The following is a 25,203-nucleotide window of genomic DNA, read 5'->3' as shown; positions in this document are numbered from 1 at the left end:
TTAATGTGTCTGTCTCCCTGAAAGCTAAGCTGCAGAGCTTCAACAGTTACCAGAATCTTTTTGGGTTTAAACTGCAAGGCATTTCCCCTTTGTTTCTGATGTAGAAACATTAGCTTACATAGTACTAGATACTTTGGTTGCAAAACATTGGAAGAAATTATAGCTTAAAATTTTCTACCAAAGTGTGCAGCAATTTCCTTCTGCCCATGTTTAAAAAAAAAAGTAGAGAAAAAAAGGAAAAAAAAAACTGAACATATTGACAGTGTGTGCCATCAGGCACATTTAAAAAACTTTTTCATCAATGTTCTTCTGTAAAAAGACGTTAACCAAATTGCAAGTTACTTTTATAAGACCTTAAAATTTGAACATGCTAGTTTTTGGTATTCTGACTTTATTCTTTTTAAAAGACCATGGTCTGAGTGAAGACTTGAATGTAAAAGATGAAGACATGGATTAAAGATGGCCATCATCCTCTAGGAACAGCCCTGTGGACACTAACTGTTGGCAAAAAACAAAACTGAAATTTAGGATTTTTTGTACCCAGTCTCTCTTTTCTGTCTGTGAACAAATATTAATATTGTTCACCCTTGGTATTCTTTAAGTTATCTGCCACATAAGTATCATATCTGCAACCAGAAAAATGAGATAATCTACAGGCAACAGAGCTCTGGAAAGAAAGATACATCTAATTCATTAAAAAAAAAAAACAAAAACCTGAAGATGTATTAACCATATAAACATACTGATTGTGTTTTCATTATAATCTTTCCTTCATTCTTTTTCTGAATTTTTAAAAGGGGAGCACCTCTAAGTGGATCAACAAGCCTTTAAGCCATCTGACCATGGCCCTCTAAACAGTCAAAAGTCTTAATAAACAGTATTTTAAAGATGTAAAATGATATGAAGTGAGCTGTGTATCACAACTTGCCTGTGGCATCAAGCCTAGTGAAAAATCCCTATGACTCTCTGCCTACAGCACTTGTTCCAGTGAATGAAAGGTGTTAGAAAAGCCTGCTTCCCAAAGGGTAGCTAGAGAACTTTAAACAAACTGCATGGTTTTGAGTAAGGTTGTAAATGCCTTCAGTAGTACTGTTGGTTTTTGTCTAAGCAAAAAAATTCACATACACAAGAGTTCTACACACAAAAAAAACACCAAAGTTTAGAAAACAGTCAAGCAACATTTGAGACTTGGAAAAAGTCCTGTGCAATTTGGTGTCCTTGTGAGCTAGGAAATTCCAGCAACTTAACATAGCACATTTATTTCTGGTGGGAGTCTAACTTAAATGAACATAGACTGAGAAAGCTATTAGGAACAAAACAAACAAAAGAAACATATTCCCATCAGCAACTTACAGACACTGGCAAGAATGTAGATTAGATCAGTACATTAAAACATATTCATTCTCTTATATACACTGAAAATTCAAGTAATTTATTTTAAAAACTTCTTAGTTTTATCTTGAAATATATATTTGCTTTTGAATGATCATATTGCAGCATGATTCACATGCATCTGAAAGTACTTTATTTTAAAAAACAACCACTTTGAGGCAGCAGTACCACAATTGTCTCAATTGATCAGTTTAATCTGCATCAGGCTCCCGGCTCTCTTCCCTGAAATCCATCTGCTTCCTCCCAGTGGCCACTGCTAACAAAAAAGAGCAGGAGCTTCTTGGTGTACAGAGAAACTGTGGTTGGAGAGAAGTTTCCAAATAGCAGCTGCATTTTCTACTTTTACCCCCACTCTGAGTTTTGCTTGTATATGAAAACTGGAAATACTAAAGGTTCTCTTAAATGTAGAAAACAGAGCAGTTTTTCCTTTTGTTCTGGAGGGAAAAAAGCCCACGCCCATCAGGTTGCCTTAAGAAAGTCCAAATTCCAGGATTCTGTAGCTGAGAGGTCAGCAGAGGCCCCAGGGCTGCAGTGGGTACCCCTGCCACCCACCCAGCGGCAGGCAAGGCACACAAGCTCACCGAAATCCTTTTTTTTTTTTTTTTTTCTTCTGTAAAGGCCCAAGGCCACCTAAGACATGGATTTTGTGATCATCAGACAATCCCATGCCAATCAGAGGTAGGCCTTCATGCTGTCACAGTGGCGCTAGGCCTTCAACTCAGCTCGCATGATTTCCCCAACAAAAGGTTCAAGATGATAAAAAGTGCAATTAAAAAAATAAAAATCCCCACCCTCACTTTCCCAGAGGGCTACCACCCATTCTGTGAAGCTGGCTTAGAATAGGAGAATACCCTCTGGTTGTTAAAGAGATGATCAGCATCAGATGACACGAAAAACAACATATCTCTCATCACAAACACACGGGCCCACACACCAGACAGACACACAATGCAGCACATTCACCAGTTCAAATAAAGGGTCTTCTCTTAATGTCATATCACAGCATGTTCCGATGATGCATTAAAAACAAACTGTCCTTGTCAAGTGGGTGTTTCAAACATAAGATCACCTTCTGGGCTGCTCCCCCCACCTTTGGTATGTTCCCAACCCTATTTCCCACCCCTAACCCCCATTCCCTGGGCCTAGATCAGTCAGTCTTGAGGAAAATGTCCAATGAATTTTTTAAAAAGAAAACTACACTTGTGTATTTTCCCCCTAAAGTGATTGTAAAGAAAAATATTTAATAATTGCATCCAAAAAATATGGTGAATTTGACCAAATAACTATAGCTGTCAGACTGATAGTTGTCTGTGGAAAATTTCTGATAAAAGAGTCTATTCAAGTTAAACTAGCATTATCTGAGGGATTCAGATGATATCTCATAAAAGTTGTCAAAATAGCTTTCTGTTTGAAATTACAATCTAAAAATGGCAAAATATTTCTTAATTTTTCTAAATTGCTTACTGTCTATACAGCAACATGTTAAAAACATGCAGAACAATATACCTGCAGATTTTGAGTAATAGTTGGAATCAAAAGGTCTTATTCTTAGTTAAAAAAAAAAAAAAGAATTCATAAGCAATGTGGGGTTTTTCTTTTTTTTTTTTTTTTTTTTTCTTTTTTCCTATTTTTTAAAGTGGAGAAAACAATCAGTTTTATACATTTGCCTACTGGTTCAAACTTAATCTAAGACTAATGAATTTTGAGTACATTTTGCACACAATCTTATTTATGCCATAATTCAGGCAAGGCAATATCAATTTTAGAACGTTGAGGAACTTCTCTTACTCCCACCCCCGTCTTAAGACCATCTCCATACTCGGCTCCAGTTCCTGCTTGGAATGTGTATAAATAAGAATGGCAAATTCAGATGACTGACTCGCTCTCTACTGAGACTGGGGACTCCTCTTTCCGAAAGAGCTTTAAAACATTAGGTTTCTCCTCAGTGTGGCCACTCCCAGCCATTTGCCGAGAAGAGAGTCCCTTATGCTCTTCTTTGGATTCTTCACAGACGTCAGGGTAAATCACCAGGAATGTAGCCGACAGGAAGCCCAAGAATGATCCCACTGATGCCACCATTGGAATAACACGGACTGTACCTACAGCATCCACCACTCCACCCAGTGCAGAGGCCACAAGGATTTGAGAGATATAAACCTGGCAGGAAAGGATTGCACAATCAATGCCAAATCCACGCCTTGAATTTCCAGGGCTATGCTGCACATACTGCAAGAAAAAAAAGAGATGAGGATAGATGAGAGTTAGAAGGACTTCCATCCATTAAGCAAACATTTATCAAGAAACTCTTATTATGCAAAACCCAGTTCTGGAATAGAACAACAGATATAACATGTACCCTGCTATAATAAAGCTTACATACATGCCATTAATGGGGGAGTGAAGTAAAGAAATACATAGAAATAACCATGTTACCATGAAGAATGAAATCATGGAGAAGGAGAGATCCAGCCAAAATGCTATGAGAAATACAAAAATTAAAGAGATCCCTGTCATTCTGGAGGATGACAAACATAGAACTGACTCTAGGAGACAAGTACAAGTAATAGGCATAAAAAAAAAAAAAAAAAAAAAAAGCAAATTCATTCCTGAAGGACAAAGAACTAGCTCATGATTGACTTATTTAAAAGGAAAAGAGATGGCAAATTCTTCCTTTGAAGGTGCTCACTTTAATGCTGGAAAACTCTTGGCTGAGTAAGTTAGAATGGATAGCCTTCTGAGATTGTGCATGAATCACTGTCTAAAAGGAGACCAGTCTAAGGCAGATTGTGGAAGTTTTAATCAAAGGATACAGAATTGTATTTTATAAAAAATGTTTTGGGTTTTTTTTTTTTTTTTGAGAAATAAAATATTGTGTCCAGAATAGTGTCTTAGAAATATTACTCAGATGGTTGTATAATGGACAGACTGAGAAATGAGAAACCAGCAGATGCAGGGAGATCAACGAGAACTTTATTAAAATGCATCAAGAAACACATGCACTGGAGAAGCATGTGTAAAGAGTATCTGGATCATTCCCTTTGGGTATGGAAGAATGAGAGTGAATTCCTCCTGTTCCCAAACAACATTCCTGGGGAGAATTGCAATGCTTTATTCTAATCCCTTACCTCTGGAGATCAATCAGCTTGCCTCTCATAGTAGGACAAAAGATCCCAAACTCTAGCTAGGGACTGAGGTGGCACGTACACATAGTGGAATGGAACTGAGAGGAACTCTGGCAATTTCTCGGATGAAAGTGCCCCAAGCAAACTGTGGTAGTGTTATGGAGGCAGCCCTCTCAAACCAGCTTCACCTGAAAACTGAGTGAGCACCTGTGCACTGACCCCAGTGGCTATTCCTTTTACTTTGGCAATTCAATGAAGAGTGAATCAGGAAGAATTAAGTTAAATATAGAAAATGATAAATTCAAGCTAGAAATCTAGTTCTGGATTTGGGTCATTTCTACTCTGATCAGTAAATACTATTGGATGTTACACCAGAGAAGCACTGAAGGGAATAACAGAATAGTTAGATGCCTCTAGCAGAATGGCATGGGAAAATAGAATGATTCTAGAAAGATTATTGGCAGGAAGAGGAAGAACATGTGTTAGTTACAATTGGAAGTTTCACTTGTAGTACAGTCCTATCTGAAAAATTAGTAGAGAATTCAAAGATTAAATATCCATTCTGTGTAAGGAGATCTGTATAGTATATAATAGACTTATGAAGTGGGATGTAAAAATTAGTCAAATCTGAGAGGCTAGAAAAGGATGTGGAAATCAAATTATTAAAAAGAAAAAAAGGGTGAAATTGTGAGAAACTGATGGACATTTTTCCTCACAGTTATGAAAATTAAATTGGAGAAATGAAACAAATTAGAAAACTGAAACTCACAAGGACATCAAGGAATAAGCAAGGGTGGAGTTTATCTTCCCCCAAGAGAATGTAAGCTCCTTTGGGGATAGGGACTGGCTATATAATGAGGAGTGGGAATTCATGTCATGTAAATTCTGTAACATCTACTTAAAGGGGAATCAGGGGAGGAACTTGTGCTTCAGGATAGGAAATAAAATGCTGCTTTCAGAGTTTCAAAGGGGTGTTTATTCACCTAGGCACCTACTGTTGTTAGAATGTAAAATAAATCTTTCCTATATTCCAAAAAATAAGGAGTATCTGGATCAATATCAATGGAAAGAGAAGCAGAAGTGATTTTAGGACTAGAATACACAAATAATGTGGACAAAAATTAAATAGATAAGAAACAGGTCATGAATCAGGAAAACAAAGGCAAAATAACTGTGGTCTCAGAGATGACTATATAGAATCTGAGGCAGCTGTTCTCTGTAAAACACAGCACTAAAACCTGATGTGTCTTGGTAATTTCATCATTTAAAAGGTATAGGAAGCAAGAGGAAAATTATAATTTTGTATTGGGGAACAAATGATGAAAACTTTGGGGGGGTATATAGGGAAAAGAGAGTTCTCCCTACTTCTTAGAATTTGTGACTGAGCAAAAGTCAGGCATCATTTGACTTGCCTTCTTAAGTTTTAGAAAAACAAATTTCAAAGGAAAGAAAGGTAGAATCTTACAAACTGAAAGTAACAGAAAAAACCTAAAAATGAAGGGGATGCCCATCAACCAAAGAATGAATAGCCGAACAAGGCATAGTATAATATTGTGATGGATGATTGTGCTAGAACAAACAATGAACAAGATGGTTTCAGAAAACCTGAGAAGACTTATATGAACTCATACAGAGTGAAGTGAGCAGAACCAGGACAATACTGTACACAGTTAAAAGTAATATTCTAATGAAGGGCAACTGGGATTGACATCTACTCTAATCAAAACAATGATTCAAAACAATTTCATAGGACTCATGATAAAAAGATGCAAGCTCAATCTAGAGAAAGAAATGATGGACTCTGAGAGTAGACTGAAGTTTACTTTTCCACTTTAATTTTCTTCTTCTTTTGGGCAATATGGTTAATATGACAATATTTTACATTACTTCCAATGTGTACCTGGTATCATATTGCTTGCCTTCTCAATGTTTGGAGTAGGGGTGGGAGGGAAGATTACTTGGAACTCAAAATTTGTAAAAAATTAATGTTAAATAAAGCATAATTATAAAAACATAACTAGGAAGTATTTAACAAAATAAAAATACAACACAAAAATAGTATTTAGTGACTGTCAAGAAAAAAAAAAAGTAAGGCAAAGAAGATGATATTACTCAAAAGGCTATTAGTTTGTAAAAAGTCCTCACCTTACAAGGTGATTCAGGATAATCACAAAAGACAAAAACTTGATTCTAAGAGTTTGAGGAATGGGTAGTAAGGAAATGGAAAGAATGAATGAAGAATTTGAGATCTAGGAAAAGCGTAAAGTGAGATTATTCTGTTTAAATATTTAGAAGTCAGAGGAAAGTTTGGAAAGACAGTGAAAATGACTGATGGATTAAGTACAGAAAGGAAAGGAAAAATTTTAAGTTTGCACAAGAGGCTAGTTTTTGTAGCTGGTTCAAGTCCTTACTATGTTTTATATACATACACTATATATATATATACACACACACACACACACACATACACATATACATACACATACACACACACATGCAGCATATATATGTTTATATATATGTATATAAGTATAGGGATACCCTTAGACAAGTCACCCAACCTTATTTCCTCTTGTGTAAAAGTAAAAAGATTGAATTAAATGACTCTTTTTTAGTTTCAACATTTCTAAGCTTATTTGAGAACTAAGACTGATGGAAACAATTTGTTCAAAAAATCCTAGTAGTTATGGAAATCTACCTAGAGTATATAATTTGAAAAGTCAGTATATCAATAACATATATTTCCTATTATAATACAGATGTGTGCTATTCAATCTAAGGAGTACGAGTAGGCTTGGCACGCACCTCTTTAATCTCATGATATTGTCCTAAGAGTACATAGGGACAGTAGGATATGCTCATTGAGACGATGCCCATAGTGCTGATCATTATCATGGCGATGTAGATGTTGGAGAAAATGGCCATCACTGCAGTACCAATCGAAAAACCCAGGGTTCCTAGGATGTATATCACCCTTATACTAAGTTCATAGTTGTCCAAATACTTCTGTAACAGGGCTGAAAAGAATACAAAAAGCTAAGTTCAAAAGTCCAATGAACACTACAGAAACAACAATCAATCATTGATTCTTCTGGTTGTCCTTATTCTCCAGATGCTCCTAATCTAGCTGGGGAATTAATACTAATGAAGTTTTACAATGAGGCTATTTTTAAAAACAATTCCGTTTTCACCAAATATATTTGTGACAAGAAATAATTTTACTGCACTCTTTCTATTAGAAAACTTTCACTCTCAAAGTTATCTCTAGATCTGAATTGTAATCAGCACTAGGCAGAGGGGGACATACTAAAACATGCTTATGTTTTTTCTGTTCAAATGCCTAGCTGATATTCACAATGCTATCTCCTTTTAGCAGCTCAAGCTTACTAGCCTTAAAATTGAACTCATGCTCTCTTATAGAGCCAGTTTCCCTTCCTGACTAAACTATTTCAATAAGTCAGGCTTTAAATCCTGGAATCACCTTGCACTACTCTCAGTCTCTCTGTCCCCTTCTCCCCCTCCCCCATCTGTTGTGATATCTATCCTATAAGGACTTTTCTTTCCCTTCCCACCACCTGATCTAATCATAAGGTCATTATTTTAGCAGCTAACTGGTTTCTTTCATCCTATTTATTCCCCTTTCATACAGTGACAAAAAATTAATATTACTGATCCACATTTATCAAGTTTCTTCCCTTGGCAAAAATTCTCAAAGGCTCAAAAATCTTCAGAATAAAATGTAAACTTTTTATCTAAGCTAAGCCCATCCAAACCTCATCTCCTCCTACTTCCCCAATAAAAGTCATCAGTTCCAGGTATATTCACTAGTCCCAAATATGTCTTTTGCCTCCTTTCTGCCTTCTTCTTCCTCCTCCCCCCAGCTGCACCACAGTAAGCTATTGCCTCTGGGCCTTTAACTCTACTTTTCTCAAGCTTCAAAGTCCAACCCTGAGCCTGCATTCTCCTTGATGCTCTCTTTATCACTCCAGGACACTTACTCCATGATCTTTTTCCTTCTACATTACTCTCTAGCACATAATTATTGCACACTGACATGGGAACTTCTTGTTTTTTTTTCTTTAATTTTTTTACTTTTATCTCCCCAAGTACTGTATATTATAAATTCCTTGAAGAGAGGAACCACGTCATTCTTTTATCTCTACTGTAACACCCAGGACAACATAGGTCCTCCCCAAATAAATGCTTTTTTTCCCCCTATACAATTCAGTTCCATCTCAATAAATCTTTCCTAAAATGATATAGATAACAAGACCTTAGAATACGAAATCTTCATGCATTTGTGGTGAGCGTTACCTTTCATTTCCCCTCACCTCTTTGGTATCCAATCTCCTGATAATAAAGGTTTGTCCAAATTTAGTTAGGCTTGTCTATAGATGACATGACATAGACTTTACTGTTATGCCCATATTCAAGGTTTTTATGTCTTGGTAAATCTGTCAGAGTTTGAAATTTGCCTAACTGTTAAGATTCCACTGTCACTTCTGTACCATGACAAAGTTACTGGAAGAGGGGTTTTGGTGGAAAAATCAGTATTCGGTGAAGTAACAAATACCTCAATTCAATTTCATGACTATAAGACCTATATATAAAGACTAGATATATAAAATATCCAATGTATTGTTTTAGACATCTAAATGCCTCCCAACAGTTTAAGGTTGGATTTATTCTATTTGTTATTGTAGTTGTTCATTAAACTCTTAAAAAGTTTACTCTTAAAAAGATACTAAACATAAGTTTCTATTTTGGGGGGTGTTTTCTGTTTTCAGTTACCTGAATGCTCAATCAGTTCAATCTATAAACATTTTTTTACTATCCTGCCCCACATAACCCACTGGTTCCCTTTAAAGGCAGATTCACTTACCTGAACAAATAGCAGCAGTAGTGGCATAAATGACTAGTCCCCAACAGCCCATCTTCACACCTGCATTATATGCATGCCAAGCAGTAGAATTTGAAGGTGCCTATTATAAACAAAGATTTGGAGTTTAATAGGATGGAACTACAGTATTATATTGCTTAAGGGTAAATTCTAAATTATGGCATTACATTTAAACACTATATCTGAAAAAATAGTGATAAATAACTATAGTGATAAGCTAATTACTATTTTGTAAAGCTAGCAAGGCTTTTACACTTTTCAAAGTATTTTAATAAACCCTAATCTAGGAATTTTCTTACTCAAGTAGGTAAAACAGGATTATTCTTCTCATTATAAGAAAAGGGGTTAGACAGGCCTATAAATTTTGCCTAAAATGATACAAGTCAGTGATTCTAAGATTCAGGTGCTATATATCTGAATGCTACATCTGCTGCTCAAGTATGCCTTGAGTACTGTATTTTTTTATCACTACAAAAAATAAGGACTTAATACTTAGAAAGATTTCTAAAGATCAGGCAGAACAACTCTCTTACTTCACCTTGAGAAAACTCAAGAGACTCAAATCATGCAGTTGTATGTGCAGATTATTTATCTTCCAGTCTAATGCTCCCCCAACCCTACTCCCACCCCACAGATGTGTCCAGAAACTTTCATTTCCCTAAATCTAGAATGAAACTCAAGACAATCACCAAAATTAAAAATAAATTAAAATCTTTTGAAAACAGAGGACTACAATTTTGGTTAGCAGGAAAAGCTAGAATCTTCTAGACATTGATGATCAAGGAAGACATTTGGAAATCATCCTGTCAGGTACCCCAGAACACCAGGCCTATTAATCTAAAGGTACCATTTAAAAAGGTTTTCCTCTCTAGAATTATTAAAAAAAAAAAAAAAAAAAAAAAAAAAAAAAAAGACAAAAAACAGAAGGGCTAAATGGGAATATAGTCCCTATAACCTCAGAAATTTTGTTTATATCTTAAACTAAAAACTTGCTGGTCACTGTGTTAACTGTAAAGTCTATGATGATAAACAAGTCACTTATGCTTTGCCATTAAGGACCTTTTTAAAAAACAAGCACTGATTTTTCTAATTCAAAATGCTGTTGTGCAAAATAAATAGTTTTTATTATTTGCTAATGATGAACAGATACTTTCCTTGTAGGATAGCAGATAAAAGTTGTCTACCCACAGTGAAAGCACCACCTATCTGACCAGCCAAATTGTAAAGGGAACTATATGACTTGACAGATTCAATAGCATTATCATTGCCCACATCACCTTGAGGCTACATGGACAGGACAAAAAAATGCAGGGTTTAAAAATAACTTAGTTAAGATAAATATGTTGGTTCTGACAACATTATTTTATATTTCCAGGCTTTCATAAGTTATCTTTGTTCAGCACTCACTTACTTCCCAGACAATGTCATGGGGCTATGCTACCAACTGCTCCAAGGACAGGTTCTTATCAAATCTAAAGGAAAATCTTTTTTGGACCAGGAGAAAAAGGCCTCAACAAATTCTCCTGACCATACAAAGTATCAAGACCTGGCATGGGTGAAAGCCTTGACTCCACTGAAAAATTCAAGTAAAATCCAATTGAAAACTGTTTCAAACTTTTCTCTGCCTTAATGCCAGTTCCCAGGACTGTGGAATGCAGGGGGATGTATCCTTTTAGCGCTATCTGACCTTTGCCTTCACTAAAGCTTGTTTCATTTCCAATCCCTGACACAGCTCCTCCTGTCTATCTCTACAATTATATGTTAATATATTCACTGACACTAAACAATCTGCCTGCTAATGAAAACTGTATAAAATTAACAGTCAATATCCCCTCTAGTTTGATCCCAAATCCAGGTTTTCATTCTTCCCTTTGATGTAACATCCTCAACCTTCTGATAAGCCTTTCTAAACTTTGATAAACTGGATCTTCTATGGCAGAAGCATGCAATGCTGGGTCCATACATGAATCTTTTTTAGCTTGTCAGACCTGCTAGACTTTCCTAGTACATTTCAAAAATCTGGGGCATCAATGGAAGAAAAGACTAAAATCTACATACTACATGGCTCTTTTTAAATATGGGGGCATTCCAAAAATCTCAGTAAAATTCAAATTTACTCAAACGATTTTGACATCAAATTATTATATGATGAAAATACATACATACACACACACACACACACACACACACACACACACACACACACACACACACACACACACACACACACACACATATATATATATATATATATATATATATATATATATATATGTGTGTGTGTGTGAGAGTGTGTACGTGTATATGCCATGTTTGCCTATAAGTATTCAAGCTAGGGCTTGAATGAAATTAAAAAAAAAAAAAAAATATATATATATATATATATATATATATATATATATATATATATACATATATATGTTGCTAATATTTTTTCCATATAATTTGTTTCATTTTATATTTTTAAAAATGAACTTTAACTTAATGCATCTAAAAAACATTCTGAGAAGAGATTCTTAGGTACAGTAGACTGCTAAATGGGACCATCATACCAAAAAAAAAAAACAAAAACAAAAACCAACCCTTAAGAACTGCCGTGTTGGGTTTAATTGTTTGAAAGGTGCCTCAGACTCAAATGCATATTGGATTTAGCTCACCTTAGGGTCACCCTCAAAGATAACTTGGCCCATGAAATCTGTATAAAACACTGCTTCGGCAATGATGGAAAACCAAGTCACAAGGTGACATAGGCAAAGTCTCTTGAGCTCCTTGGGCATCTTCAACATAGACAACCACAGCAGTTTGACTGTGGTCTCAGTTTCCCCTTCTTCACTCTCTGAATCACCACTGGAATTGGTCGCCCCACTCTGATTCCTTTGTCTGCACCTCTGACGATGTCTCTTCTGTATGTCATAGATATCATTCATGCTGCGGGATGACTTAATCAGCACAATGGCATTAGCTCGTCGGAAACGGTAACGGTGAGACCCCACTTTGCCATAGTATGAAAAGGTGCAAGATGCCTGGCGGTAGAACATGTGCCTCCTCCTCCGAATAGAGCCTGAAGTATTTGATGTCTTCAAGGCCATTTTAGAATTCCCATTGATGAGATCTTTTGGTGGGGAGCCACTGCCATTTGGGACTTTGGCTTCATTTAAGTGATTATCAAGCAACATATCATCTTCTTTTTCATTTTCCCTGAGGAGAGTGGACAAACGGCTCCGTTTGCATTTCATAAGCTCCTGGCTGGTGCTTCGGGGAGTGTTAGGGTTTGAAGAGTCCTGAAAAATGGAAGGTTCAATGTCATGAAGGAAAAGTAGCTCTGGCTCAATTTCCAATGTTGCATCAGGCATATGAAGTACAGAGTCACTTTTACTTCTTACAATGTCCACATCAAGATAGTCCAGATTGAGCTCATGCTCAGACTGTACTTCATCAGCAAACATAGAAACCCCATATGGCTCTCCCTCATTAATTACATTCAAGCGGCTGAGGGGGGGGAGGCTGTTACTAAATTTGCCACTGGAGAGGGTATCTGCTTCTTCGATTCGCTCTTGTTGAGGGCAATATTGCTCTTCTTCAATGCTAAAAAGGTGAAGGGCAACAGACACTGTGAAAATAACAGCTGCAAAGAAGAAGAGGACTTGATACTGGGTTTTAAACCAGTCACCCAAGAAGGTCTGTGTCCAATCCAATCCTCCCAGTACATAACCAGTTGCTCCTCCAAGACCTGAGGAAAATAAAAAAGAATGAAAACACTATGAGCCTAAGAGAGAGGAATTCATGTGTAGGTCTGTGGAAATGTGAAGTACCAAGAAGATTGAATTTGTATTCTCAATCTATTAAACTAGCTTTTTGACCATGGGCAAATCCGCCACCTAACTAGGTTTAAGCTACATAAAATATACAAAATAGGGATACTATCTACCATTACTTACCTAAACCCATACAGTTGAATAAGAAAATGTGTCAGCCACAAAGTACTATAGAAATGGGAGCTATGTCATGACAATATTCCAATGAAAATTAAACTAAAGAAAAATCTTCACATCATCTCAAAACAAATTTTCAACTCAAATATCTCTTATGGTAGGGAAAACAAACTTTTAATTTAAATAAAAGAGAAAAAACATTAGCTAAAACCAGAAGTCAATTATCATGGTTTTTTTCCTAAATCAATTTAGGCCCAAAGATATTTTAAATACAAGTGATACTTAGAACATAGTCAGAAACTAGCTAACTAAATATTTTCAAACTTAACCAATATTTATTCTTCTCAACACTAAACATTGTGGTGATTCTTCATCTAATCTCTTGCTTGGAGATCATTCACATTTGAGAAAAGTTAAGTTTTAATATGTTCTTAACTTAGAAATGAGGAGACAATCTTATTAAAGAAAACCAAACATTAAAAAGGAAATAAATAGCTTATCCACTATAGAGAAAAAGGTATTTTCCCCCCTTCTTTGTAGGTTGTAAAAGTGTATTAGAATCCCAGTCTATTATAAGCAAAAGGCAGAACCATTCTCTTTTTAACCCACTCCACATATTTTTATTTAATTGCAATATTTTGTCTAATGTATCACTTTCACTACATCTTAAATACCTTATCAGTGAGAAGGGTCCAAGAAACAACTTTGAGTTCTGATATATAATAATTCACATTATAAGGGAAAATGATACACTATAGCCAACTTTTACTTTTCATCGCTTCAGAAAGATTCCACTTTGTGGTTTTGTTCGCTTGATGCTATCAAATCAGAGACTTCATCTTCCTTTGGATACTGAGAGGTGAGAGTGAGCAGACCTGGGCCTGAGTCTGAAGTTCTGCCACTGACTGGCCCTATGTCACTTTATTTCTTGAAGTCTCAATTTCCTAATCTTTAAAATGCTGAATTCCCTTTAAGCTCAAGTGCTCTGTACCTTCATGATACAGTTTTCTGGCACGCTTTGTTCATTTGAGAGCTTCTACCACTGCCGGAAGCAGCAGATAGTGCAAAGTCAGCATTCTACTCCTCTGCTTTAAAAAACAACCTCCACAGGAATGACTTACAGTTCTTACTTTTGGTTAGCAAGTACTTTACATTATCTTGTTGGATCCTTACAAGACTCCGGAATTGTTCTAATACTAGAGAATTAAAATTCAAAGATAACAAGCAAATACAACTATTATCACCTGAATTTCACAGTTGAGCAAAAAGGACCATGTGGCTAGAAAGTGGCATAATCAGGATTCAGATCTTCTGAATCCAAGTTCAAGACTTTTTCAACTATCCTGGGAGGCTAACACTACCCAAACGTGAGGAATACTGATGGGCCTTATTTTTTGAGGATTATGACTCTGAATATCCATCTCTTGATGGTTTTTGAACATGAATATTCATAAAGGTTATCATCTAGTTATTTCCCTCACTCTTCATCCCCCCCACCAAAAAAAAAAAAAAAAGTCAGGAAGTTGTCTCTTTTAACTGTGACTCAATCAGTAAAATACAAATTATCCTGTCTCTTGGTACTTTGCCAGCTCTAGTATAACAACTTTCTCTTAACAAAATTTGAAATGCCAAGAAAGAAAAGAGTGTTCTACCAGCTGAAAAGGCATGGATGTTAAGAGCCATGTCTTGTTCTTCACTGTCAACGACATCCAACAAGTAGGCACGAATTGGCCCTTCTGTTGCATCTGCACTGAAATCCAAAACGACAACACCAAGTACTGTGAGGACGATACCAATTGGATGCTTATTCGGGACATCACCAAGGGCCAGACCTGGGCAGATAAAATATGAAAAGGAATCAAAATCATCTTTAAGGCTTTGTTAACTAAAGGAATAGAGTACTTAAAAGTTAATTTCTAGGAAGAAGAGAGCCAAGAAAACACTTACTGGGATTATATCTTTAAAAGAGAGCAAGCGTATCTGCATTCTTTGGCATAGTTTGTTGGGAGAGTGAAAAGTATCTGGGGCTGGATTTTCTTCTGGTAGTAAGGCTGTGCTTACCCCCCAGTAGGTTCATTCCTCCCCTGCAAAAAATGCTCACTATCCCTCAAAAATATTACAAATTTTCTTCTATCAAAAGAGAGAGAGGAAATTCCAACGATTCCAACCATCATGAAATGAATTTGTAGTGGTGAGATAATCCATCAAGGAGGGATAGTTTAGCACCAATTTTCAAGAGTGACAGAGAGAAATAAATTTCACTCTTTGTTGATTTACTGAAATGGCTCTGCACTTTAGTACATTACTTACAAGGTATGACTTAATAGGAAAAAAAAAATTTTTGCATTTCCACATCTCTTGCTTTCCCCAATATAAACTCAATGCCTAAAGCATAGTTATCATGTGCTTAATTCTGATTTTAAAAAATTATAAATTACTATAACAACACTATAGAATCAGTGAGTCTTAATACTTTGGAGATCATCTAATATAAACCTCTCAATTTACAGATAAGAAAACTAAAAAATTAGCAAAATGCCTAATGTTGCTGTGTAAGTCAGTGAGAGAGCCAAGATTAGAATTCAGTATTCTTTCATTTATGGATTCAGCATCTAACATACTGGATGGAATAACATTTAAAAAGTACATCATCTATTCTTTCCAAAGGTCTTATAGATAAGCCCTTGATGAACTGATTAAAAAGTTGAGGTCACATAATAGTAAATGACAGCTCAGCAATGAAGCATCAATGAACCAAATGAAGCATCAGAACTGGGTCTCCAGAGAGCCTGAACTCAGGGCTTCTCATGAAGAAGCAGAAAGAAGGGAGAATAAAAGCAGATTCAATAAAAACATATCTGAACTACTACACAGAATTACCCTATTTTTGTCCGCTTACATTTTTGATTTCCTTCACAGGCTAATTGTACACTATTTCAAAGTCCGATTCTTCTTGTGCAACAAAATAACTGTTTATATGTATACATATAATGTATTTAATTTATACTTTAATATATTTAACATGTATTGGTCAACCTGCCATCTGGAGGGGGGGAAGGAAGGGAAAAATTGGAACAAAAGTCTTGGCAATTGTCAATGCTATAAAATTACCCATGCATATATCTTGTAAATAAAAAGCTATCCAAAAAAAAAAAAATAAAAAAATCTGAGTTTAGCACCAAATGAGCTAGGAATGTTACAGGGGATTTCTAAAAATGGAAGATCAAAGAAGGGTTTATAAAACTAAAAGCTGCTCAGTTGGGTGATGACTAAGACAAATCTAGAAGTAGAAAGGACATCAAGAAACCATCTAGGTCAACCCACCCTCTCCTTTTAGAGAAAAGTCCCAGAAGAGGTTAAGTGACTTGCCCAGGTAAATAAGCACCTGAGGAACAATCTGAACTCAGAGCTATTGACTGCAGAGCCAGTATTCTTTCCAAAGAATGAGGGATATAAAAACAGAAAGAAAATGATGCATGTCCTCAAGAAACTAACATTCTTCTGTGGTTAGTGAGAATCACATGAGAGACAACATACAAACAACCAAGAAAAATCAAGTATATAAAAAATAATTTGGAGAAGGGTTAAGGTGAGAATGGGGGAGTACTAATATCTAAGGGGAAAAGAGGTGGCATTTGTGCAAATAATAAATCTTGACAGGCAAAAGTAGAAGCCCTCCATGAATGAGGACAGACTGCCTGTGTAAAGGGAGGGAAGAAGAAGCCCTCTTATTATTATGAACTGGCAACATCAAGTAGGCCTATTTGAATGGCACACAGGGCATGTGAAAAGGTGTTAATGTGAAACAGGCCTTAAAAAATAGGGTGTATCCAGATTATATAAGTGTTAAATATAAATAGTATATGCATTTTATCTTAGAACCAAATGGATATTCCTGGAGTTTTTTTGAGTGCAGAGGCATAACAAAATCTATATACTTTGGGAAGATCATGAGTCCATTTATCTAAAAGATAAGTTGAAAAGGCATGAGACTGAAGGCAAAAAGATCAATTGCAAGAGACCAGATCAGAAGTGACAAAAATCTGCACTAAGGTGTCAGTCACATGAATAGAGAGATATGAAAAACAGAGTGGTAGTTTGGTGTTCCTTTCAGGTGAAGACTTGGAAAATGATTGGTTAAAGTAGAAGATTAACATGACAGGGAGGTAACAAACTTAAGATATTGAAAGGATGATGGTGTCTTGTACAGAAACAAGAGTTTAGGAGTACAATGGTTTTTGGCAAAGATATTAAGTTCTGGGGCAGCTAAGTGGCGCAGTGGATAGAGCACCAGCCCGGAATTCAGGAGGACCCGAGTTCAAATCTGGTCTCAGACTCTTGACACTTCCTAGCTGTGGGACCCTGGGCAAGTCACTTAACCCCAGCCTCAGGGGGAAAAAAAAAGATATTAAGTTCCATTCTCAACTGGTTGAGTTTGAGATGTCTGTCAAATGTTCAAGTGCAAATATTCAGCAACTAGCTAGTGATACAGGACTGATGCTTAGGAGAGGGATCCGAGACATCTGCTTAAGGGCTAATCAGATTATCAAGAAAAATTAGAGTTGGGGAAGTATTTGTAAGATAGAGCCCTGGGGCACAGTTAAGAGATGCAGAGAAGGAATAGGCAAGTCAGGTGGGAAAAGGAGAAGATGAGTATAAAGGAAAAGGACTAAAGCCAGAAATTAAGGCAGAGCTATTCCCCTCTTATTTTTCTTCTGCTAAGAAAAAGATATTTGAGCTAGAAGACAGAGGGAGAATACAAATAACTAAGAGAGGCTGATACTACAGCTAAGTAAGAAAACAAATCGATCCTTTCAGAATTTGTACTATCTATCTTATATGGTTGTTTTTAGCTCCTAGTTACTGCTACTGAACTCAATCTCCCAAGTGAGGACTATTTGTAACTGAATTTCTAATGAGGACAAGAAAATGTTTACTGCCTACCCTAAATAGTTGATGAATTAGTTAAAGAAAATTTAAATCTCTGTATCTTAGGAGAATCTCATGGAGTATATAAAGTGTTTCAGAATCATGACAATAAAAGTTGTTGCCAAACAAGGCTTTTATTTTCAAATAACTCTCTTTGATAAGGGTTCCCAAAGCAAGAATCATCTTCCCAGAAAATGTTACTTTAGATAAAAAACAAATATTAAGCTTGGTTCTGGAATTTTTCAATATGAAGCATAAGAAAAGAAAAAGGAAAAAAAAAAGATAATTTTGAAATAATGCTGGAAACAGGATGTATTGTTAGATATGCGTTAAAAAGAAAATGGATCACAACAGGAAACATTTCCCTGTGAACAGGTTCCTACAGTTTTCCCATGTGAGAGCCTGGCTGAATGTATTGCAAACCATGCAAATATTATGCTAGTAACCATTGTATTAATAATAACTAAGAAGTAGCTATTGCAAAGAATTCTGTAACACATTCAAAACAGTTACCTGCTTTCTGAAAAGAAAACAAGCCATTGAAAATCTAAGGATTTTAATACACACCCTGTTTAGCCTGAATCATTTTATACTGAGAACAATTCTACTAGCTCAAAATTCTATAGGAGTTTTGCAATTTACAAAACCCTTTCTTCAAATAGGTAATCATTAAAAATATATATATTTTACAGATAATGAAAATGGAGGGTGATGGTGACATGACTTGACCAAGGTCATACAAGAAGTCAGTTTTAGAACCTAGAGTTCTAGTTCAAGAAAAAGTTCAAGTCTTTGAGAAATACTGTCTCTCATGATGAATGAGAAAAGTACTAAAGCTCGGTAATTTTTTCATGAATGTTTCATAACTGCATCTTTTAACAGAGAAAATTCACATAATATTTACCTAAGGCAGGACCATTGAGGAAAAGTGCAACTCCAAAGAGAACTCCAATGCAAAGGGCAAGAATGAAAGGCCGCCGGCGGCCCCAGCTAAGTGTGCATCGGTCACTAGCAGAACCTATCAGTGGAGTGAAGATGAGGCCCAGGATAGGGCTAAGGAACCAAGTGAGGCTATAGTACTGCTCTGGAAGACCTGTAAGGAAACAAACACAACATTTAAGAAAATCTCAAGACACCACCATGCTCCTTATTCTCACCCAAGAATTTTTTGTGTTGCTAAGATGATTAATCCAAAAGCAAAAACCAAAATTCTAATGTTTATAATGCAGTATACTAAATTCTGTAAAAAGGCATAGGATCTGAGATCATTTACTCTAATCCCTTCATAATGAAATAAGTAGAAAAGTCATATTATAAATTTATACAAATCACCTCACTAGATTCTCAAAACCACCTTGAGATTTTTAATATAGAAGTATCATTTTTAAGTGGACAAAGAAAGCTGAGTAAGGAACAGATGTATTCATATGGAAATTGTATAACATTATTGTAGATATTATACTCCTTTTATATTCTGCTGAGGTCCAGGTTAAACTGTATGTGACCTCCAAAGTTCATTCTACTTCTGATTATGTACAATGTAGATTAGATGATCTTGTGTCTTCTTGCCCTTACCAATTTATGTTTCCTATAACTTGACCAAAGTCACTGAAGTAGCGGACTTACATTCTGAAATTCCAACTCTCCAAATTTAGTGCTTTTCCTACCATACCAAACTCCTTTTCAATTCACTCTATTTGCCCTCTACCACCCTTTAGTGAATAAATGGAAAAAGTTTAATTTTTACTAAGTGTTTATTAGTATATGCAAAATATTATGCTCAGTGATAGGAATACAAATAGAAAAAATAGCCCTTACTTCCAAAGAACTCACATCATGTTCATTACAACTATGAAGAAATCTGTGTCTCTCTCTCTCTCTCTCTTTCTCTCTCTCTCTCTCTCTCTCTCTCTCTCTCTCTCTCTCTCTCTCTCTCTCTCTCTCTCTCTCTCTCTCTCTCTCTCTCTCTCTCTCACACACACACACACACACACACACACAAAATTCCTGAGAAAGAATGTGACTAACAACTATAGTATTGGTATCTTCTGAATGCAAATGAAAACATGATGTACTGACATGGGATTTTAGCTAGTTAGCTAGTTAAGTTTTAAATGAAATGGTCTACTTTGTGAAACAAGTCAGTTCCAAAAGTCTACTGGGCTTAAGTAAAGGCTGATAGACAACTTGGAAAGGAGACACATGCATTTAAACAGAGATAAGTCTCTTGTGAACTCTGTTTACTTCATTCTCATTTTACAAAACAACATAACAACTTCTTGGATTTATCCTACAATGATTTAGTATGTATCTGATTAAGTCCTTAATACATTGTTTTAGAATCCGTAGTCTGATTTTGCCTTCCAGGCAATATGGTACTACTTCTTGTTGTTTCTCCACATTTGTGGATTATAAATTTCAAGTCCAATAGTATTTATTTCTCACACTGAAATACAGTATCTGAAACCATCCAAGCAAAGCATTAGAAATTTAAAAGAATGAAAAGACTATATAGTTCACATCAAAACTAACTTTAAAAACACAGAGTAGGGATTCCTTCGGCTGTGCTGGCTTTAAATGTGTCACCAGACTTGTACCATTTATTTTGGAACCTACAGCACTTATACTATGATCAAGGCATTCATACTACCCTGGGTATAGGCCATGTAATTTTGCCAGTTACTCTATAAGCCAAAAGTCCAACTAGAAAATAGATTATCTAAGTTAGCTCCTGCTTGCAACTAAAGAATTCTTCCTCACAACTGACATGTAGTAGAAATGCTTAATAAAATGCCTTTTAATGAATACTACAGAGTTGAAACAAGTTAAATGTAGTGGTAGTCAGGGTTCTTAAATTTTAAGAGGGAGGGGGTGGAAGTGGCAAGATTCAGTAGTGAAGTTAAAATTCAGGAAGGAGGCTTTGGCATTTGATCAGGAAAAAAAAAAATCTATCCTGAGCTCATAATGAGCTCTTAAATAATACCAGGGTAAAAATAAGGGAAAATAGGTCACTTCTACACATTTCTCTTAAAGGTTGTAAATTATTCTTTTCTATCTCCATTTCCTTAAAGGTGCTTTGGAGATTAATAGCAACCTGACTTGATCTGTATTAAGATACTTCAAAATAAAGAGGAACATATATCATTAAATACACCATCAATCCCTAGAATGCTTTAGGGTGACATAGTTTAGTCTCTTCTCAGACTAATACACTTAAATCCCAATCTTGTTATCATTATGAATTCTCTACAGGCTATACTATCTGGTAATATCTTCCAATACGGAAAAGTTTAGTAATGGTGAATACAGAATGGCATTGCATATCTGGGACATTAACAAAGACCTGGGAGTTTTAATGAATTACAAGATACCTACCTTGGGAAGAGCACAGAGCCTAGAATCAGGAAGTCCCAAGTTCAAATGTGACTCAGACATATCCTAACTACATAACACTGAGCAAGTCATTTCACCTGTCTGCCTCAGTTTCCCCATCTATAAAATAAGAATAAAAATAGCACCTACCTTTCAGGATTGTTTATGAGAATAAAATAATACTTGTAAAGCACTCAACACAATGTCTGACATGTAGTAAGCACTATTATTATTACTTTTTAAAATGGCAGTTAACCTCAAGCTATGTTGAGAGTCAGGATCATTAACATGTGAAAACCTCTGTCCCAGTCAAATCACATCTAAAATAATGAGTTTATTTCTCAAATCCATTTAAAGAGGAAAATGTAAAAAATATACAGAAGCAAATAACTGGGATGGTGAGGGGACTGGGGAATTTTTTTTTTTAAATTAACTCAGCATAGCTTAATTAAATATTTATTAAGCTCCTACTATACTGGAAATTTAAAAAGTCCTTACCCTTAAGGATCTTATTTCTCATCTGTGTGTGAAAGAAGTATACTTAAGAAATATAAAAAAATAGACAATTTTGTGGCAGTGGAAAAATGATTTGGGTCTGCTTTGTGTGGGAGATTGCATGAGCTCAGGCTAAGAATGGAGTTAGGGATTCCAAGGAAGAAATATGAGAAGAAAGATCATCCTATGCATAGGAGACAGTCTATACACTTAGATAGAAGACAGAATGTCATGTACTGGGAAGAACAAGTAATTTAGTGACTGAAGGGTAGGACACATGAAGAAGAATATCAAATAAGAATAATCGTGGTGATGATGACAGCAACAGTAGCAGGTGACATTTATATAATACTTTTAGGGTTTGTAAAACACTGCATCATTACAACAAATCCTGAGAAGTAGGTGCTATTATTTATTTACATTATTATTTATTATTTATAGATGAGAAACTAAGGCATAAGTTAAGTGTACCACAGGTCACGTAACTTAAATCTGACTCCAAGTCTAGCCCTCTAGACCAGTGGTCCTCAAACTTTTAAAATAGGGGGCCAATTCACTGTCCCTCAGACTGTTAGAGGGCTGGACTATAGTAAAAACAAAAACTCACACTCTGTCTCTGCCCCTCAGCCTATTTGCCATAACCTGGCAGGCTGCATAAACGTCCTCAGCGGGCTGCATCTGGCCCGCCATAATTTGAGAACCCCTGCTCTAGACACTGGGTTACCCAGCTGCTGCAAGGTAGAATGAAAACTATGAAAAAATTTAAATATTAGCTAGAGAAATTTATACTTTATCCTGGAGGCGGTGAAAAATCACTGAATCATTGTAGCTCCATAAGCAAGAGAATTAGTATTTTGCTGCTCTGTGGGAAAAGGATTGGAGAAAATGATGCTTTGTAAGAATAGAAAGAAGGAACAGGAGATATGTAACCTGGAAGAGAGACCTAGGGGAAAGTCATAATTCATTATAGTTGATGAGTCATTTTAGATGGTGAATTTGCCATTCCTATCTTCAGGGAAGAAACAGAGGCAAGCAGGGTGAAGTGACTTGTCTAGCATCACAGAGCTAGCAAGTGTCTGAGGCTGAATTTGAACTCAGGTTTTTCTGATTACAGGCCTTGCACTCCATCCATTGTGCCAACTAGCTGCCCCCAGGCCATGATCACTTTTTTCAAATATTTGAAGGGCTATCTTCTAAAAGAGAGATTCAAACATTCTTCTCAGTCCTAAGAAGCAGAAGTAGGAAGAGTGAATGAATAGATATTGCAGAGGAAACAAATTCCCAACAATATGAGCTATGTAAAACTGGAATGGGTGACCTGGGAAGTAGAGTCTCTCACTTCAATTGAAGGTCAGACAACTGACTCCTTGCGCATGATGTTGCTGAGGTTCTACTGAGGTACTGGTTAAACTCATGATGTTCTCAGGGTCCTTCCAACTCTGAGAACATCTGTGAGGGAGCAATAATAACTCCCATATCACACAGTACCTAGATGTACAAGAGAACAAACTACAATACAGTATACTCTGTCCTTTCATTTCACTTCCTACAAACCTCCAAGAGCAAAGACTTTTGTTCAAACAGCAAGAAAAATAGTACTCTTCTATTATTTGCATAAATCATTTATAAAGGAAAAAGTCTTTTGAAACTATAAGTAATGTGGTAAAGTATTTACAACCAACACAAGTTCATCCTTTCTGATTTCATCCTAGAATTGAGGATGCTAAGTTTCAATACAAGATGACTAATTCTTGGCTAGAATGTCACATTGAATTGTTGTGGAAAGTTTCATGCCACTGCTATTTAAAGCATCACTGGGTCAGGGTATACAGATTTGTGTAATGAAATGTGAGAAGACAAAATGTTTTTGAGTGGTATAATACATAAAGTGGATTCTAGTTCTTCACAATAAGAAAAGTCAATTTTGAGAAGAAAAAAATCTGAAAATTGATATTTTTTAAGCAAATTTAAAGTGTGGATATGAGTATTTAAGGATAGGGAAGTGGTAGAACACTGAACTTATAGTTAGAAACTCATCTTATTAAGTTCAAATGGGGCTTCAGACACTATGTGACCCTAGGCAAGTCACTTAACCCTGTTTACCTCAGTTTCTCATCTATAACATGGGCTAGAGATGGGAACAAATCATTCTCCAGAATTTTTACCAAGAAAACCCCAAATGGGATCACAGGAGCAGTCATGAGGGAAATAATTCAACAACCACTAATGTGAGCATTTTATATAGAGACTTATCTGTATCTCTATCACTCTGTCTCTCTATCCTTCTCAAACTCTAACATTAATGGTCAAATACTTTTTAAAAATCCAGCTCACACATAATCTAGAACATGATAAGTTTCAGAATGAAAGCACCAAAGTAGCATAACAGAGCACTAGTTCAGGACTTGGAAAATTCAGATTTAAAGTTTGCCTCTAACTCTACTGATGTGACCTTCCTTTGAAAGTACCTTAATCTCCCTAGAGATGGGATCCCCCATCCATAAAATTAAGAAAGGTAGACTGCATGGCATTCAGGTCTTTTCTATAATATTAAAGATCCAATTTTAAAAATAAGGAAACAAGCTCTGATAGCTTAAATGACCTGTTTACAAAGGTAAGTAAAAAGCAGAGCCAGGAATTTACCCCCAGTCTAAGCATCTTCCATATTCTTAAACAATCTCCACTTATTTACCCTTTTTACTTCTATTTGGTTAATTTAATTCTGCTTCATTATGTCACTCTTCAGAGTAGCCTGAATAATCTCTTTAGATTGTCTCCCATCTTGTTTTGGTCAAAGGGTTCCTGAAACCCCAACAAAGTCTTTGGCAAATGGGTAAAATAACTTGTCTTTCTGAATTCACTCCCTTTACACACTTAATATTTAGACCTCTATGTAACATACCACTCTAATACTTGTACTGTCTTTGATAATACAGATATCCTTAAAATTGTAGCACTAAAAATTATCTAAAGGAGGGAGGAAAGGTCATAGATTCAGAAGGAAGAAGCCTTCAACATTGTATATATAGTTTAATGTGTTTGTTTTACAGGAAGAAATTAA

At 35.9% G+C, this 25,203-nt stretch overlaps 1 protein-coding gene across 1 annotated transcript in view; it reads right to left on the bottom strand.

Moving 5' to 3' along the window:
• Positions 1-2,613: 2,613 nt before the first annotated feature.
• SLC45A4 (solute carrier family 45 member 4) overlaps positions 2,614-25,203 on the bottom strand; it is a 123,584-nt gene continuing 100,994 nt past the window's right edge. The window contains exons 4-9 of the mRNA XM_074264665.1: positions 19,180-19,368; positions 14,999-15,178; positions 12,072-13,144; positions 9,397-9,496; positions 7,320-7,531; positions 2,614-3,618 (exon numbers count right to left, since the gene is read on the bottom strand). Coding sequence (XP_074120766.1) covers positions 3,259-3,618; positions 7,320-7,531; positions 9,397-9,496; positions 12,072-13,144; positions 14,999-15,178; positions 19,180-19,368 — 2,114 coding nt within the window. The 3' untranslated portion in view covers positions 2,614-3,258. The remainder of the gene's footprint in view (positions 3,619-7,319; positions 7,532-9,396; positions 9,497-12,071; positions 13,145-14,998; positions 15,179-19,179; positions 19,369-25,203) is intronic.

Source organism: Sminthopsis crassicaudata, chromosome 1 (genome assembly GCF_048593235.1).
Source record: "Sminthopsis crassicaudata isolate SCR6 chromosome 1, ASM4859323v1, whole genome shotgun sequence".
NCBI lineage: Eukaryota > Metazoa > Chordata > Mammalia > Dasyuromorphia > Dasyuridae > Sminthopsis > Sminthopsis crassicaudata.
The sequence above is the reverse complement of the archived record's forward strand: the minus strand, read 5'-3'. Positions and strand labels throughout refer to the sequence as shown.